This window comes from Salvelinus fontinalis, unplaced genomic scaffold, assembly GCF_029448725.1.
Source record: "Salvelinus fontinalis isolate EN_2023a unplaced genomic scaffold, ASM2944872v1 scaffold_0052, whole genome shotgun sequence".
Taxonomy (NCBI): Eukaryota; Metazoa; Chordata; class Actinopteri; order Salmoniformes; family Salmonidae; genus Salvelinus; species Salvelinus fontinalis.
The window spans coordinates 637,949-656,814 of NW_026600261.1; the positions used below are offsets into that span (position 1 = coordinate 637,949).

The following is an 18,866-nucleotide window of genomic DNA, read 5'->3' on the forward strand; positions in this document are numbered from 1 at the left end:
TCTCTCTCTCTCTATCCATCCCTCTCTCTCTCTCTCTATCCATCCCTCTCTCTCTCTCTCTATCCATCCCTCTCTCTCTCTCTCTATCCATCCCTCTCTCTCTCTCTCTATCCATCCCTCTCTCTCTCTCTCTATCCATCCCTCTCTCTCTCTCTCTCTCTATCCATCCCTCTCTCTCTCTCTCTCTCTATCCATCCCTCTATCCCTCTCTCTCTCTATCTATCCCTCTCTCTCGCTCTATCCATCCCTCTCTCTCTCGCTCTATCCATCCCTCTCTCTCTCTCTCTATCCATCCCTCTCTCTCTCTCTCTATCCATCCCTCTCTCTCTCTTTATCCATCCCTCTATCCCTCTCTCTCTCTCTCTATCCATCCCTCTCTCTCTCTCTCTATCCATCCCTCTCTCTCCCTCTATCCATCCCTCTCTCTCTCTCTCTCTCTATCCATCCCTCTCTCTCTCTCTCTCTCTATCCATCCCTCTCTCTCTATCTATCCATCCCTCTCTCTCTCTCTCTCTCTCTATCCATCCCTCTCTCTCTCTCTCTCTATCCATCCCTCTCTCTCTCTCTCTCTATCCATCCCTCTCTCTCTCTCTCTATCCATCCCTCTCTCTCTCTCTCTATCCATCCCTCTCTCTCTCTCTCTCTATCCATCCCTCTCTCTCTCTCTCTCTCTATCCATCCCTCTCTCTCTCTCTCTCTCTATCCATCCCTCTCTCTCTCTCTCTCTCTATCCATCCCTCTCTCTCTCTCTCTCTCTATCCATCCCTCTCTCTCTCTCTATCCATCCCTCTCTCTCTCTCTCTCTCTATCCATCCCTCTCTCTCTCTCTCTCTCTATCCATCCCTCTATCCCTCTCTCTCTCTATCTATCCCTCTCTCTCGCTCTATCCATCCCTCTCTCTCTCGCTCTATCCATCCCTCTCTCTCTCTCTCTATCCATCCCTCTCTCTCTCTCTCTATCCATCCCTCTCTCTCTCTTTATCCATCCCTCTATCCCTCTCTCTCTCTCTCTATCCATCCCTCTCTCTCTCTCTCTATCCATCCCTCTCTCTCCCTCTATCCATCCCTCTCTCTCTCTCTCTCTCTATCCATCCCTCTCTCTCTATCTATCCATCCCTCTCTCTCTATCTATCCATCCCTCTCTCTCTCTCTCTCTCTCTATCCATCCCTCTCTCTCTCTCTCTCTATCCATCCCTCTCTCTCTCTCTCTCTATCCATCCCTCTCTCTCTCTCTCTATCCATCCCTCTCTCTCTCTCTCTATCCATCCCTCTCTCTCTCTCTCTCTCTATCCATCCCTCTCTCTCTCTCTCTCTCTATCCATCCCTCTCTCTCTCTCTCTCTCTATCCATCCCTCTCTCTCTCTCTCTCTCTATCCATCCCTCTCTCTCTCTCTCTCTCTATCCATCCCTCTCTCTCTCTCTATCCATCCCTCTCTCTCTCTCTCTATCCATCCCTCTCTCTCTCTCTCTCTCTCTCTTTCCCCACTAGAATAAACTCTTACACCAGATGGACTTCATTCCTCTTTCCCCTTCTCCCTTTCATCCTCACTCCCCCTTACCCCTCTCAACACCTCTTTCTGTTTATTCCCCTCCCCCCTCCTTCCCGCTACCCATGCACCTCTTGTTATCACTTCATTAACCTCCATATGACTTACCCCCCCTTCCCCAAAACTTACGGCACTTAACATGACTCACCGTCTGGTAATGGTACTGTGGCCCGAGCAAACCTCTTGACTCTTCAGACTACTTAATGACTTCATGACCACAGACTTCCCGTCAGTCCCTCCTCCTTCCTTTTTTTTTTATTTTTTATTTTTTATAAATTTAACCCCTTTTCTCCCCAATTTTCGTGGTATCCAATCGCTAGTAATTACTATCTTGTCTCATCGCTACAACTCCCGTACGGGCTCGGGAGAGACGAAGGTCGAAAGCCATGCGTCCTCCGAAGCACAACCCAACCTAGCCGCACTGCTTCTTTAACACAGCGCGCCTCCAACCCGGAAGCCAGCCGCACCAATGTGTCGGAGGAAACACCGTGTACCTGTCCCCCTTGGTTCCTCCTCCTTCCTTGGACTGCACTGCTGTCCTCCTCACCCCAGAATGTGGAGGGTTAATGACAGACTAGGGGGTATCCTGCTGTCCTCCTCACCCCAGAATGTGGAGGGTTAATGACAGACTAGGGGGGTATCCTGCTGTCCTCCTCACCCCAGAATGTGGAGGGTTAATGACAGACTATGGGGGTATCCTGCTGTCCTCACCACAGAATGTGGAGGGTTAATGACAGACTTGGGGGGGTATCCTGCTGTCCTCACCCCAGAATGTGAAAGGTTAATGACAGACTAGGGGGGTATCCTGCTGTCCTCACCACAGAATGTGGAGGGTTAATGACAGACTTGGGGGGGTATCCTGCTGTCCTCACCCCAGAATGTGGAGGGTTAATGACAGACTAGGGGGGTATCCTGCTGTCCTCCTCACCCCAGAATGTGGAGGGTTAATGACAGACTAGGGGGGTATCCTGCTGTCCTCACCACAGAATGTGGAGGGTTAATGACAGACTTGGGGGGTATCCTGCTGTCCTCCTCACCACAGAATGTGGAGGGTTAAGGACAGACTAGGGGAGGTATCCTGCTGTCCTCCTCACCACAGAATGTGAAAGGTTAATGACAGACTAGGGGAGGTATCCTGCTGTCCTCCTCACCCCAGAATGTGGAGGGTTAATGACAGACTAGGGGAGGTATCCTGCTGTCCTCCTCACCACAGAATGTGAAAGGTTAATGACAGACTAGGGGGGTATCCTGCTGTCCTCCTCACCCCAGAATGTGGAGGGTTAATGACAGACTAGGGGAGGTATCCTGCTGTCCTCCTCACCCCAGAATGTGGAAGGTTAATGACAGACTAGGGGGTATCCTGCTGTCCTCCTCACCACAGAATGTGGAGGGTTAATGACAGATTAGGGGGGGTATCTTGCTGTCCTCCTCACCCCAGAATGTGGAGGGTTAATGACAGACTAGGGTGGTATCCTGCTGTCCTCCTCACCACAGAATGTGGAGGGTTAATGACAGACTAGGGGGGTATCCTGCTGTCCTCCTCACCCCAGAATGTGGAGGGTTAATGACAGACTAGGGGGGTATCCTGCTGTCCTCCTCACCACAGAATGTGGAGGGTTAATGACAGACTAGGGGGGTATCCTGCTGTCCTCCTCACCCCAGAATGTGGAGGGTTAATGACAGACTAGGGGGGTATCCTGCTGTCCTCCTCACCCCAGAATGTGGAGGGTTAATGACAGACTAGGGGGGTATCCTGCTGTCCTCCTTACCCCAGAATGTGGAGGGTTAATGACAGACTACGGGGGTATCCTGCTGTCCTCCTCACCACAGAATGTGGAGGGTTAATGACAGACTAGGGGAGGTATCCTGCTGTCCTCCTCACCCCAGAATGTAGAGGGTTAATGTATTTCTTCTAAAATAAGTGAAATGTAAATAAACTTTTGGTCACCACACCTTGTACATCCATAACCTATGGTGAGATCTGAAAACAGCAGTTGGTGGAGGGCACCCCTCAAACATGAAAGAATTAGAGCAGATTGCTGCTGAAAAGGGGGCCAAATTGTCAGTAGTGTGTGTCTGCAGTTATCTTGGCAAAAGGCTGTGCAAGTTACTGCTCCGGGGTGCCAATCACTTTGTCCATGCCATTTGTCTTTATTTTCTAAATTAAAATTGCAAATTTATCTTGGCTTAAGTTTACAAAGGTAAAATTTGTTTTGCAATGTTGAAAATCCAATAAAAGTATGAAGGGAAAAAAAACGTCATGTCAAATTTATTTGAGAATAGGGGAATTATTTAAGGAAAGTGCAGGGGTGCCAATATATTTGGTCGCACCTGTACATACTGTAAAACTCAGTATCAAATAGCCACAGTCCCATTTAATAGCCAGGCAACAGCAGACATTTCAGCAAATGAACTGTTTACGAGATTACCATTAATCGTTTACGAGGTTTAATGTTTGATTTGTGACAAATCAATTATGGCAATCATCCGTTTTATCGGCAGTAAGAAACCGCTAATACCTGCTATTGAACTGGCCAGCACAAGAACACAGCACTTTGGGAGTACAGATAATTGTCCGAAAACCCTCTAGTGGCAAAAGTAAGAACTGCTAAAAATGCGCAGTCATAAAGGAGACTAGTACAGTTTTATAGAGGCATACTAAGACAAAATAAACCTGACCGTGTATAAATGATAACACATTAGTGCAGGAAATTGATTAAAATGAATGCTGGAATTAAACAATTAACAATGCAAATGAGCAAAAGCTGTGCGCATTAAGGACAAAGGCGCCGGGCTCAAATAGAAGCCTGCCTCTAAGAAGTGTGTTGTGTGATTTAACGCCCGGGCTGTTCATTGAAGTTTTACGGTATATCTTATTTTTTTGACAGTATATACGATTAGCTATGTTCACATCCCCATGAACAAGCCCCAGTACTAGTGAGTCAATGGTGCATCTGATTCTGTCTGACGGTGCATCCTCTGTCTCTCGGTTCCAGGTTCCTGGGCCACCTGTATGCTGCAGAGGCCCTCATATCCCTGGACCGGATCTCAGAGGCCATCGGTCACCTCAACCCAGAGAACATCACTGATGTCTCCATGGGGGTGTTGTCCAGCGAGCAGGACCAAGGTTAGTCCTCACACCTACCTCTCTAGCTCCAATCGATGGCTCTGCTGGAAAACACAGCACCCCAACCAGTATTCTGCCCTAACTGAAATGACCTATCCATTTAACCACATGATGTCTGAGTCACATGATGACTGGATCACTGTTTGATAGTGTGTTTGTGTTCACAGGGCCAGATAAAGGGGATCTGGAGCCTGTCGAGTCATGTGAGTGTATATATACACACACACACACACACACACACACTTATCACCTAACACACTCCCTGCAGTCTCAGTAGAGACTCCCCATCTGTGTGTGAGGTGGCATCCAGTGATCATGTGTTGACAGGGTGTGTTGTGTGTTGGTGCAGCAGGGAAGCAGACTCCTCTGTTGACAGGGTGTGTTGTGTGTTGGTACAGCAGGGAAGCAGACTCCTCTGTGTTACCCCAGCACAGTGAGCTCAGCCCGGGCCATAATGCTGTTCAACCTGGGCAGTGCCTATTGTCTGAGGAGTGAGTACGAGAAGGCCCGCAAGTGCCTGCATCAGGTACGTTTCATACTCGCAGACACACGCCCACACACACATCTACAGTAGATACTTATCTCTTGAAAGCATTCAGATGTGTTATTGTCCCAAACATGACTGTGTTTAGATGTCTGTGAACCTGTTCCTTTCTCCCAGGCTGCCTCCATGGTGAACACGAAGGAGATTCCTCCTGAAGCCATCTTACTGGCTGTCTACCTGGAGCTGCAGAACGGTGAGTCAGCTACATCTCTCTGGGTTCTCATTCCCAATTGCAAAGTTGTGATGTGGGCCCCTCAGGTTTCCCAATCTGGCCCTTATGATAGTTGTCTTAGATTCTTCTTGACTATTCTTTTCTAGCATCGTTTGAGGTTGGGCTGGAGGGGTTCCAAGGAAGTGTTGGGGCTGATGTCAAAATCTTGATATTCCAGTTCTAGAATTCTCCAGGTAGAATGCCGAAGGCCATACTCTGGCACAAAGGCAGTGATGACAGATTACTGCTGTCAGTCAACCTCTGTCCAGTGTAGAAAGTTCAGGGGTCAGGACCTTATGACCTTACTAAGAGCTGTGTATGATCTCACTGTTTCCCTCGGCCTCTTTTTGTTTCTCCCCCCCCACCCCCTCTCCTCTCTCAGGGAACACACAGCTCGCCTTGCAGATCATCAAACGTAACCAGCTCCTCCCCTCAGTGATCCAGACGCCCTCTCCAGACACACGAAAGAAGCCCGTTCCCTCCTCCTTCCAGCCTGTCCAACCACCCATCCAGATGCCCTCACCCTTCACAACAGTCCAGCGCAAATGAGCCCTCAACCCTTGGTTCCCCTAACCCTCCTTGCCCCATTGCACACCAACATCAACACGCACCTGTCCACCTCTCATCACTTCACCTCAGTGTATTATTTATTTAAGGCAAGCTGACCCCAACTCAGTGCCGGTGTAGTGTGAAGTTGTCCCTAGATGTTGATCTTGGCTCAGCTTTGCATTTCCTCCCACTAATGGTTAAGGTTAACATTGGTGGAGAGGAAGCTGATCCTAGATCTGTACCTAGGGGGAAACTGAACCCCTCAGCGCCCAGACGGAGCCCCTCCAGGTCAGGTCCTGGTATGAAATGCAGAGGTCTCCTGTCAGGTGGACGAAGGGTGCGTTCACATTATGGACCCGCCTCGGGTGCGCCCAAATTACACCTTATCCCCTATGTAAGTGCACTCCTTTTGACCAGAGCCCTATGGGGCCCTAATAAAAGTAGTGCCCTATATAAGGAACTGGGTTCCATTTGGGACGGAGCCTTTATTCAGTGGCTATCACCTGCAGTGTCTTTGGGGCAGATCTGACATGATTTCTCTGTTCTCTGAGAGTTTTAACTTTCCATTTGTGACAGCAACATCCGTTATGATATATACTGACCGACTTTGCTTGGGGCAAATGAAATACCTGTATAAAAAATAAATTTTATTTACAGAAATAAGCTGACTTGCATTTTATATGTCTGGTGGGTCTGTAATAGTTCTCAGACCCTTGAGGGAGAAGGTGGAGTTGTGCTGCAGTCATGTCAGAGGAGGAATGTGTTTAATGCTTTGTGTGGGGGAGGGGTTAAGAGGAGGGCACAAGGACCACACACAACTAAAACCTGGTATTGGTCCCAAATTGGTACATAGTACAACACTTGATTGACCAGGGCCCATCGGTTTTGGAATAGGGTGCCATTAGACACACTCCAGCTATTGATCTTTTCCTGTTAAAACAATATGTATAAATACTGTTACGTTTGTGTACATTACCTGTAAACTTTTAGACAAATGCAAATTTCATGGAGTAGGCATTCAAGGAGTTGATCTGTCATCAGCCCCCCCCCCCCCCCCCTACTTGAGGAAGGCCCCCTCCCCCCACATGGGCCATGTCGATACCTGGACCACCCATTGTAATGTACCTGAAGTAAATGGGGTGTTACTTTCTAAAGCCTCCCCTTCACTGCTGACAGACTAAGCCATGAGAATACTCCTCTAATAAAAACAAATGGCCTGATCACTGCCCTCACCTCTTGGTATGCGGACACACCACTTTTCTGGTGTTCTACTGGATTCAAAAAGAGACGGATCAGGAAATGGATGTTGGATACAAGAATCCCATTTTATTGAAATCCCAAACTGCATAGGAAATGTTAAGTCCATATTGACGAGAAGCAGACGGCAGGTTAAAGGTAGTCGCCTAACATCCTTCAGAATGCATCTTGAGTCCCAAATGGCACCCTAGTCCCTATATAATGCACAACTTTTGATAGGACTCTAGTCAAAAGTAGTGCCCTCTATAGAGGGGTGTTACTCATTCCATGGATGGCCTAGTCTAGTGTCTGCAGGTTTCTGGGTTTTCCTTTCAGTTAAGAGCTAGACAACCCAGGTTCCGTGAGTCTAGTTGGTAGAGCATGGCACTAGCAACACCGGGGTTGTGGGATCGATTCCCACGGGGGACCAGTACAGAACGTCTCTCTGGATAGGAGCGTCTGCTAAAACAGAAGAATCAGGTGACCTAAATTCCTCAAGTAGAAGGAAGAAGTGAAAACAGCCAGCCCTCCGTGGAATGAGTTTAACACCTGTGCTCGGGAACAGGGTGGCATTCAGGGCTCACACCAACACTTCCAACCAGTCAATAGAGGGTATAGAGAAGGAGGGAGTATTGGAACAACTCGTTTAGAGTCCCCTAATCTCACTGCTATCCCTTTCAAACACTCAGAAGTGGAATCCATATGGAGCATCCTTCCATTTCACTTCAAATGAAACGGCACAATATTTAGGCTTGACTCCAGGTTATATAAACCCCACAAACGGTCAAATGACCTCAATGTTTTTCATACAGTGAATTTTTTGGGTTCAACACAATTCCAGAGTAAATGGCCTAAAGTATCAAATAATAAAATATGAATATACCCCATTCCCATTTACCATGCTCAAATGGTCTGACTGGGACTAAGGATCAGAGACATCTGACAGTATAATGGATATTTCACAACAGCATAGAATTGTCACAATACAGAATATTTTTTCCTTGAGCCATTTTTCCCCACATACGAGACACACCCCAACAAAAATTATACATTGGAAAAGTAAAACAAATCTGTTTGAGTCCACTCCCTCATAATCAATATTTTTTCCCAACAAAAATTATCTGATTAAGCATTTTAAAGTTGGATCTTATGTAATTAAAAAAATAAATAATAATCAGAATATGTAAAAGTTGCTTATTGAGAGTTTTTCAAAACGTGGAACACTAGCATTATACCTACCGGAGTTCGACTTAAATTGACTACATGATCACATTAGTCTAAGACCATGTTCTTATGAATAGGCTTCTGTTGTTTATCTCCATGAGAGGAAAAGTACTAATGCTGGAATCCTCCCATACTGCTCAACCAGATAAGTTACTGTGGATGACAGAACACAGAGCATTTCTAATAGTTTGGATAGACTGAGGCTCAATTTAATCTGTATCGAAGAAGTTCAGCGCTATAGCGCAATTGAAATGTAAAAAGGTAATTTCTGATTTGAGTCGACATATGCAGCGTTAACCATGAATGCAGTCTCCACGAAATGTGGGAACGTTGCCTTTAATTTCTCTACAGTGCTGAATTTCCACCATACGGATCAAATGGAGCCCAAAGTATACTTCTGGCTAGGGTTGCAAATAAACTTTCCACCAATTCCCAGAAATCCCGTTTGGAAGATTCCCTCCCTCTTTATCCACTCCTGATTCCGAGAATCCTCCAACCTGGAATTCTTGAAAACCCGTGAAGTTACCAGAATTTTGCAACCTGACAATAAAAAGCAAAACAGCAGGTACAGAAACAGGTAAATAACAAAGTTCAACAAAGGTTACCTTAATCAAGAAAACTACCAAGGGCTTAAAGTTAATTGTGATACTTCTAACTGTGGAAGTATAGACGGAGTACATGTTGAATGTCCTCTACTAGTATAGTGTTATGTACTGCTTTAGCAGTAGCTACTGAGGGTCCTAGTGAAATACTTAAGGCAAATGTATTTCTGTTTGAACTCTGTTGTTGTTTGACATCATGATGAGGTAACTTGTTTGGGCCCAGTAAAGCTGTTCATAAAATAGATACAATCGTATAGTCAAAGGAAGCCATCCTCCTCAACCTAACATACTGTAACTGTATATAACCCTAAAATAATTACAAAAAAGTGACAAATCTTTCCCACAATAACTTTTTGAATCATGCATTAAAATGAAAATATACAAGTCTTGTCTTCTAGGTGTCAAGACCTTGAGGTCTTTTAAGAAACTGCTAACTTAAGTTCAAACGATAGGAACCAACAATGTACTGAAAATACATCAGATCAGTGTCTATTTGAAGCAGCATTGTCCTGGGTTTAATCTACTTGATCAAACTGTTCATAACTTCTCCAAGCCTTCCCTTTCCATTCTCTAGTGTAACAGTACACTATTAGACCACACATCTAACTGCAATTCAACTGAGGTTTGAAAAATGCAACCATGCCAACGAGGTATTAACAGTTCAGCAATGAGGTAATGGGCGTAGCTCAGTAATACTGAGGTAAAGATGTACATTATACAGATATCTTTCTGTATAATGAGGTATATATGGGGCGGCAGGTTGCCTAGTGGTTAGAGCGTTGGACCAGTAACCAAAAGGTTGCTGGATTGAATCCCCGAGCTGACAAGATCAAAATCTGTCATTCTGTCCCTGGACAAGGCAGTTGGTTTACTGGGAACAGTGGGTTGTCATTGTAAATAAGAATTTGTTTTTAACTGACTTGCCTGGTTAAATATGTAAATAATAATGTTTTTTTTATATTCCAGGGGTCATACCAGCAAGAACAAAATGAAATACTGAAAAACTAAATGATAGTGATGGTGAGCCATTTTTAAGAATTATATTTATTACTTCAAATAGTCCATTTATACCATTTGTTTTTGTCACAATGGCTTTCCTGCTGGTCACAAATTGGCCCAGAAACAGTGTAATTTATCTCCTGTATAACAAAAGGCACAAGCTACAACACTGGAACAGTGTTAATGTGAATAATCCACTAAAATACCTGGAAACTCAATATCTAAAAAGTGGCCATTTTGGTTCAATCTTTAAGAGGATGTAACCGAGTAAGCCGTGTCTGGAGCCCAACGTCTCACTGGTCCCCCTGTACATCCAGCTGTGATTATTAAGGTAAAAGAGATATGAGGTGTGTCTGGCGAGCTGCATGCCTTCCAGCTCTTCTGGGGGTTAGAGCAACTAGAGACCTACAGCTATGGTGCCTCACAAACTCACAGAGGGTGGTGTGCCAAATGGCAACCTAGTCCCTATTTAGTGCACTACTATTGATCAGGGCTCATAAAGGTCTGGTCAAAAGTAGTGCACTATATAGGGATTAGTGTGCCATTTGGAACAGAACCGAGCTCTCCTCGTAAACCAGCACTTGTGGCAATGTGGCTCAACAGACAGGAAATACTGGCCCATTAGACGCAGTCAGAGACACAGAGGGAGGAGAGGCTGGGACATGGCGTTAACAGTCAATGCTATAAGCACAATATTAACAGCTATGAACAGCTAGCTTATAACAGGGCAGGCTACAGCGTGAAAAAAAATTATTACATTTTAACATTTGCATTTTTACTGGTTCTTGGTGTTCTGTAGTTAATAGCCACTGTGGAACCATGAATGACCTGGTTTGGTTATGTTCTCTCAGACAGGTACATACAATAGAGAGGAACTGCTGTGCTGACTGAAATTACAACGTCTAATGTGACCAACTGCCATCACACTTTAGAGCAGGGTGAATGTGGGTGTGGGAGCAGCAGCTGATGGAATTCTAATTATGTGGAGCCTTTTGCTTTGGTTACTCAGCCATCTGTAGGCTACATGAGTGGGTCATTAGGCAACTGACAAGCAGCTAGGGGTTACTATGGAGAATATCTATTGAAAATACTATGGAGGCAATGGAGATCAACATCAATGCTGTCACTTTTCATTTACTGGTCAGTTTTACTTTTAAAAATGATTTTATTTGCCACCAGGATAAAACAATATTCTCTTTCAGAGCGGTTTCCCATGAATGACGCATTCTATTTTAAAGGAAAAAAAGCTAAACGGATTATTTTCTTTGACGGGAACAGAGTCGAGGCACAGAGGCAACGATAGACTTTTCAAACAACGACCACAAAGAAAGGAACATGGTGGCATCATTAGGGTGCCAATCTAAACCACCAAACATGTGCAGAAACGTTGTTCAAACATATCAGAATGAAACTTCACTACTCTTAGACCCCTCTACTCTTAGGAAAGTTAGTCTACACAGATTTCATTGATTTATAAATGGATATCAGTAAATAGATTTAGACTCAGCAGTCGTCCACGGTTCAGATTAAATCCAAGTTAATCCACACCAGTGTGTCATTGTCTAATCTTCACTGTGTTGTGGCCGGATTCACTAGTTGCCTTAGGATATATTAATCCTGACATGTATTCATTCATCTAACAACAATGATGATTGCCAGTAGTTTCAAGTCACAATTATTCATAGATGCCCAGAAAATAACAATTCTGATGATTCACCCAATTCAAGGTGGTCAATTCCTTGTTAAATGTTTTTTCCCCTTCAAGCTGAAATCACACGACTGACTGAACTGACAATGGTAACTGATATCAAATATTCAACCTGCCTATAGCAAACTGGCAGCAGCCATTTTGTGGAGAGAATCCATTTTACAGGACGAGTCTCAGATTACAACCTATTTGCTATTTAGTGCACTACTTTTGACCAAGGTCCATAGAGCTCTGGTCAAAAGTAGTGCACTATTTAGGAAATAGGGTGCCATTTGGGACTTGATCATACTATCAACCTGAGGACACTGGAGTTCTGAGGTACTATGTGGTCGTGACATGAGGTAAAAAGGTTTTACAGAGGTATGGAGGCATATTCAAAAACAAAATGGAAAAATAACAGTTGCCGAGTTTATAAAAATGTCTGACTCCACGTTTCCACATGTATGTAACACAGTCATTATTATACATTGTTCTCAGCAACATTCTGGGATTTCACACCTTTATGTGCACAGTAACAGTTAGAGAAAATGTGTGCGCACTTTCTGTGCAAATATCAACCAAATGTTACTTCATGTTAACTTTACTTTTCTCTTGCATTGAGGTAGTTACTTTTTCAAAATTCCACTGGCGAAATCTCTGCATCAAATAATAAAGGAGTACATTCAAACACAGCTACATGAGGTAGGTATGATGCAGTGGAAATCTTTCAAGAATGCAAGAAATTCCCTGAGAAAATCAGAGATTTTGACGCACACATCAAGAGAAAAGACAACTATCGAGCCAGATAGTGTCACAGAAGGCCTACTATAGGGTTCAAAATGTCAGCTTTTGACAATAACCCCTTGTTGGCATTGGTTCATCTACTGCATTGATTTGCTCTTTCAAAATAGAGGTAATAACTGAGAGAAAAGGTCAAGTTTCAATATTACTGTTTTCATTTGCTCACAAAGACATTTGCCTCTGATGGGTGTGTTTCAAAATCTCTTCTTCAATGTTTCTTTCTTTGCAAACCAGCAGACAAACTGCCTAGCCTAGAACATAATGATTCGGTTGTTTCCAAAGTCCACGGCAACAATCCTTCCGTCTGGAGTAACAGCTATACCCGACGGGCGATCCATCTGTCCAAAGCTGCTACTCTGAGTCCCCAACTTGCATAAGAAATTACCGTTGGTTTGGAACACCTGGATCCGGTGGTTCCGGGAGTCAGCCACCACGATGCGGTCCTCCTGGTCCACTGCTACGCCCTGCGGCCGCAGGAACTGACCGTTACCGGTTCCCTCTGATCCCAGGAAGCGGGCCGACTGGCAGTCCGACCGGATGATCAGCAGACGGTGGTTGTTGAAGTCTGTCACCACCAGGTGGTCCTCCTGAGTGAAGGCCACGCCCCTGGGGGAGTCCAAGTGTTTCCATAGAGCCCCCTCAAAGCCGTACTTGTTGAGGAAGGTGCCGTCCTGCCTGAAGAGCTGGATGCGGTGGTTCCGGGTGTCTGAGACTAGGATCTTTCCCTCCGAGCTGACCGCCACGTCCCAGGGGTAGCTGAACTGACCGGTCTTGGTTCCCTTCTCCCCGAACTTGAGGAGGAACCGGCCTTCAAAGGTGAAGATCTGGATGCGGTGATTATCCTTATCGGCAACGATGATTCTCCTCTGGCTGTCGCAGGCCACCCCAGCTGGTCGGTCCAACTGGCCTGGTCTGGAGCCCAGCGTACCAAACTTGTGGTGGAAGGAACCGCACGGCTTGAAGATCTGCACCCTGTTGTTGCTTCGGTCAGCTACGATTATGTAGCCCTCTTTGTCCACACACACCCCCCAGGGGCGACACAGCTGCCCGTCTCCGTCCCCCTCTCTGCCGAACGAGGCCACCGGCAAGGGGATACCTCCATAGCTACGGCCAGACTTGACCAGCACTTTAAAGGGGCTGCCTTCGATGTGCTGGTTGCAGATAAGAACTGACACCAGATGTTCTCCTTCTACCTTGGGCAGGTAGCTGACCGTGTACAACCCGTTCTGATGGTCGGTCACCTCAGCGTTTAGCAGGTTACCATCGGGCGCCACCATCACAGCTGACACACCGTCCCCCCCAGACAGCCTGAGCTCTCCATCATGATCATACCCCACCACAGTGAAGGAAGCCTGCTTACCCTGCAAGCCCCGACAAAGCCCCTCTCCCTGGGCCTTGGTGAGGGGGGCGAAGGCCCCGGAGCTGACCAGACCTAGGGACTGGATGGCGAGGAACAAGGTCTGGTCGGGGGCGGTGAACAGGATGCGATCGTCATCCTGTGGTAGTAACAGCTCCCTGAGGGCCTTCAGCTCTGTGATCTGGAGGAACATGCTCTCTCTGGCCAGCAGCAGGTCCAAACTACTGCCCTTCTCTAGGACCTGGGTTACTGTAGCGATGGTGCTGTCCAGCTTGGTCAGGTTCTGGTGCAGCTTCTCTAACTGGAGATAGAGGGACTTGGCTTTCACCTGACGGATCTTCTCAACCTTTAGAGAGGGAAAAGGGAGGGAGAGTGGAAGGGGACAGAAGGGAGAAAGAAAAGATAGTTAAACCTGTCTGTTAGGTTTTGTAACACTGCTGGAATGTGTAAATATACTGTAGGTCCTACAGTATGATACTACTTAGCAGAAAACCAACTTACTTTCCACAGCAGTTCATACTCTCGTTCCTCCAGGGCCTTCTTATGACGCTCTGTGATGGCTTTGACCTCTGACTGGACCACCATGGCCTTCAGTTCCACCTGCTCAGCAACGGCCTGGGCTTTCTCAATGCTCAGCTGCAGGTAAATCATTAACTGCTTTAGTGGGGACAAAATGTAGCGTGACCTTTGAATGGTACATTGACACATTATTCACAGGTTAAGACCTTTAAATAGTGACACATTGTTCCTTATCAGATACAGTCAATCAGGGTTTCTCAACCTTTTTGCACCAGGGACCAGCAAGCTACTGGGTATCATGAGACTATGGTGTAAATGGCTCTCCTCTCCTCCCCTCCATATCAGTGGAAAGATTGATGCGTGACCTCTCAAAATCCTTTCAGTATGAGGCCAGCTGGTTAAGTGAATGAAATACCTCAGACTGGCTCCAGTACTACTGCTGGAGAGAGGCTGTTGACCCCAGGCCAACACAGCAACTGTTTTCCAGCAAGTAGTTGGTCCTCATCATGAAGTCACCCCATAGAGGCACCTCTGGTGGATATAGGGGTCAGAACTAAAGCTCAGAGCGTTAAGTTAAGACTGTGTTAAGATCTGCTACCAAAATGCTTTATCAGCAGACAGGCCTTTAACTGTTGGGAGAGTGAATACAATGTATGCACGCATGACTAAGTCGCTTGGGATAAAAGTGTCTGCTAAATGGCCTTGATATAAAGTGTGACTGACTAGGACAAAAAGGTTAAATGAACTTCTCACTAGGTGGGAGCTGACAACCGTCCGTAACCTGATCCCTCCCGGCAGGACTGAGCTCAACCAATGGAATGAGGGGTACTACCAGGGTGGTGGTGTCAATCAGAGAGGAAGCACCAATGACGTCATCTATAGGGGTAACAAATCCTGGGTCAGAGGTTAAGGGGGTGGCAGAACGGGCAGAAAAAGGCGGCAAATGAGATTATGGTGTTTTAATGTGACCCTTTAGGCCAAAGGTCTTCTACCTTTCAGGACAGAGTTCTACAGCTTGGGCTTTGTGCCATTCAAGCCCATGAACATTATGTTTGTCCCAAATTGCACCCATTGCCTATGTAGTGCACTATTTTTGACCAGGGCCCATAAGGAACAGGGTGATATTTGGGAGACACCCCATGAGATCTCTTCATAGGAGATAATGGATTATCAGGCTGATCCTAGTCATAGTACAGCCTCTTCACAGGAGTGAAAAACACTCAACCTAGATTGAGTTAGCAGCATTTGATGAATTAGGTCTTCAAGTTAAGTGAGCCTCAAAACACCAACTGAGTGTCACAGGACTGAAGGGGGTAGGGGGAGGTGTGCTTTTCTATTGTGTTTTGAGAAAGGGGAGGGGCATACATATTTCATTGCCATGTGAGTGAGTTGGTTTGGGGGATATGGGAGGGGGGGATCAGGGTGGGGGAAGGAAGTGTCTTCCTAGAATTCCTCTCCATTGTGTCCGTCCTCCCAAAGCAATCCCGTTCCCTTCACTCTCTATTCACAGCTGGATGACAACCCATCTCCCAGCCAGTAGCCTAAGGAGGAGTGGCCTAATGTTTGTGGTTGTCTGCATCCCAAGTGACACCCTATTCCCTTCATAGGGCTGACACCCTATTCCCTTCATAGGGCTGACACCCTATTCCCTTCATAGGGCTGACACCCTATTCCCTTCATAGGGCTGACACCCTATTCCCTTCATAGGGCTGACACCCTATTCCCTTCATAGGGCTGACACCATATTCCCTTCATAGAGCTCTGGTCAAAAGTAGTACGCTATGTAGGGAACATGGTGCCATTTGGGACGCAGCCTTGGTATTAGAGGGGCTATAAATGGGCACTATGGCCTCTCCCTCCCTCCCACTCCCATTCTCCGGGTCCTGTGAGGCTGGAGTGATAGAGGACACTAATGATCCATTCTGCTCCTGATGCCGTCAAGTCTCTGAATACAAACTGTCAGAGCTGACTAGTGGCTGTCATACACACACACACACCAAAGTAGAGTTCCCGCTGTATATCCCCCTATAGATATACGTAGAGTTCCCGCTGTATATCCCCCTATAGATCTATGTAAAGTTCCCGCTGTATATCCCCCTATAGATCTACGTAGAGTTCCCGCTGTATATCCCCCTATAGATCTACGTAGAGTTCCCGCTGTATATCCCCCTATAGATCTACGTAGAGTTCCCGCTGTATATCCCCCTATAGATCTACGTAGAGTTCCCGCTGTATATCCCCCTATAGATCTATGTAAAGTTCCCGCTGTATATCCCCCTATAGATCTATGTAAAGTTCCCGCTGTATATCCCCCTATAGATCTACGTAGAGTTCCCGCTGTATATCCCCCTATAGATCTACGTAGAGTCTCCGCTGTATATCCCCCTATAGATCTACGTAGAGTTCCCTCTGTATATCCCCTATAGATCTACATAGAGTCCCCGCTGTATATCCCCCTATAGATCTACATAGAGTCCCCGCCACCTACAGTCTGCTTGCATCACATCACCCACCTACAGCGTGCCTACCCTGCATCACATCACCCACCTAGAGCGTGCCTACCCTGCATCACATCACCCACCTAGAGCGTGCCTACCCTGCATCCCATCATCCACCTAGAGCGTGCCTACCCTGCATCCCATCACCCACCTGTACAGCGTGCCTACCCTGCATCACATCACCCACCTACAGCGTGCCTGCCCTGCATCACATCACCCACCTAGAGCGTGCCTGCCCTGCCCTGCATCACATCACCCACCTAGAGCGTGCCTACCCTGCATCCCATCACCCACCTAGAGCGTGCCTGCCCTGCATCCCATCACCCACCTAGAGCGTGCCTACCCTGCATCACATCACCCACCTAGAGCTTGCCTACCCTGCGTCCCATCACCCACCTAGAGCGTGCCTACCCTGCATCACATCACCCACCTAGAGCGTGCCTACCCTGCATCCCATCACCCACCTAGAGCGTGCCTACCCTGCATCACATCACCCACCTAGAGCGTGCCTGCCCTGCATTCCATCACCCACCTGTACAGCGTGCCTGCCCTGCATCCCATCACCCACCTAGAGCGTGCCTGCCCTGCATCCCATCACCCACCTAGAGCGTGCCTACCCTGCATCACATCACCCACCTAGAGCGTGCCTGCCCTGCATTCCATCACCCACCTAGAGCGTGCCTACCCTGCATCACATCACCCACCTAGAGCGTGCCTGCCCTGCATTCCATCACCCACCTGTACAGCGTGCCTGCCCTGCATCCCATCACCCACCTAGAGCGTGCTTGCCCTGCATTCCATCACCCACCTGTACAGCGTGCCTGCCCTGCATTCCATCACCCACCTAGAGCGTGCCTGCCCTGCATTCCATCACCCACCTGTACAGCGTGCCTGCCCTGCATCCCATCACCCACCTAGAGCGTGCCTGCCCTGCATTCCATCACCCACCTGTACAGCGTGCCTGCCCTGCATTCCATCACCCACCTGTACAGCGTGCCTGCCCTGCATCCCATCACCCACCTAGAGCGTGCCTGCCCTGCATCCCATCACCCACCTAGAGCGTGCCTACCCTGCATCACATCACCCACCTAGAGCGTGCCTGCCCTGCATTCCATCACCCACCTGTACAGCGTGCCTGCCCTGCATTCCATCACCCACCTGTACAGCGTGCCTACCCTGCATCCCATCACCCACCTAGAGCGTGCCTACCCTGCATCACATCACCCACCTAGAGCGTGCCTGCCCTGCATTCCATCACCCACCTGTACAGCGTGCCTGCCCTGCATCCCATCACCCACCTAGAGCGTGCCTGCCCTGCATCCCATCACCCACCTAGAGCGTGCCTACCCTGCATCACATCACCCACCTAGAGCGTGCCTGCCCTGCATTCCATCACCCACCTAGAGCGTGCCTACCCTGCATCACATCACCCACCTAGAGCGTGCCTGCCCTGCATTCCATCACCCACCTGTACAGCGTGCCTGCCCTGCATCCCATCACCCACCTAGAGCGTGCCTGCCCTGCATTCCATCACCCACCTGTACAGCGTGCCTGCCCCGCTGGGCGTCTGCCAGTAGCTGGATTGTGAGGGTCCTGGAGTCCTGCAGGGAGTCCTGGAGGTAGCGGAGGCTGTGGCCCGAGTGACAATCCACACTGCCCTCCCCACAGACAGGCACGGAGCACGTGTCACAGAAGAAATGCAGAACCTGCAGAGGGACAGGCACAGAAGCAGACAGTTAGCAACAGAACTGCTATCCTCTCACATACAGCAACAACCAACCGCAGCCAGTTCTATTGTTACATTCTGTACAGTATCTAACATGTTGACTGTCGGGTCCTGACGATTTAATAATAGTAACAATGACATTAAGCTATGGCTCTGCCTCGGTCTGCACAACGATGTACTGTACGGCATCACATACTCAGTGTTTTGGACACAGTCCTGTCTAAAGCAGAGAGAAAGAAG

The 18,866-nt window shown here is 47.5% G+C and overlaps 2 protein-coding genes across 4 annotated transcripts in view; one reads left to right on the plus strand and one right to left on the minus strand.

Annotated features, from left to right (window-relative positions):
- cnot10 (CCR4-NOT transcription complex, subunit 10) overlaps positions 1–6,640 on the plus strand; it is a 22,162-nt gene extending 15,522 nt beyond the window's left edge. For 2 of the 3 annotated variants that reach the window (XM_055911148.1, XM_055911149.1), the window contains exons 15-19: positions 4,543–4,673; positions 4,841–4,876; positions 5,072–5,199; positions 5,335–5,410; positions 5,811–6,640. In XM_055911148.1, the coding sequence (XP_055767123.1) occupies positions 4,543–4,673; positions 4,841–4,876; positions 5,072–5,199; positions 5,335–5,410; positions 5,811–5,977 (538 nt within the window). In that variant the 3' untranslated portion in view covers positions 5,978–6,640. Of the gene's footprint in view, positions 1–4,542; positions 4,674–4,840; positions 4,877–5,022; positions 5,200–5,334; positions 5,411–5,810 lie in introns of those variants that run through there. The other variant, XM_055911150.1, reaches the window with a different exon arrangement.
- Positions 6,641–7,288: 648 nt separating this feature from the next.
- Positions 7,289–18,606, minus strand: LOC129842559 (E3 ubiquitin-protein ligase TRIM71-like; the record flags this gene model as incomplete). Its single annotated transcript, XM_055911153.1, has 3 exons — positions 7,289–14,229; positions 14,385–14,519; positions 18,439–18,606. Coding segments are annotated over 3 exons (1,755 nt in total), but the record flags the coding sequence as incomplete, so codon positions are not given.
- Positions 18,607–18,866: the final 260 nt, after the last annotated feature.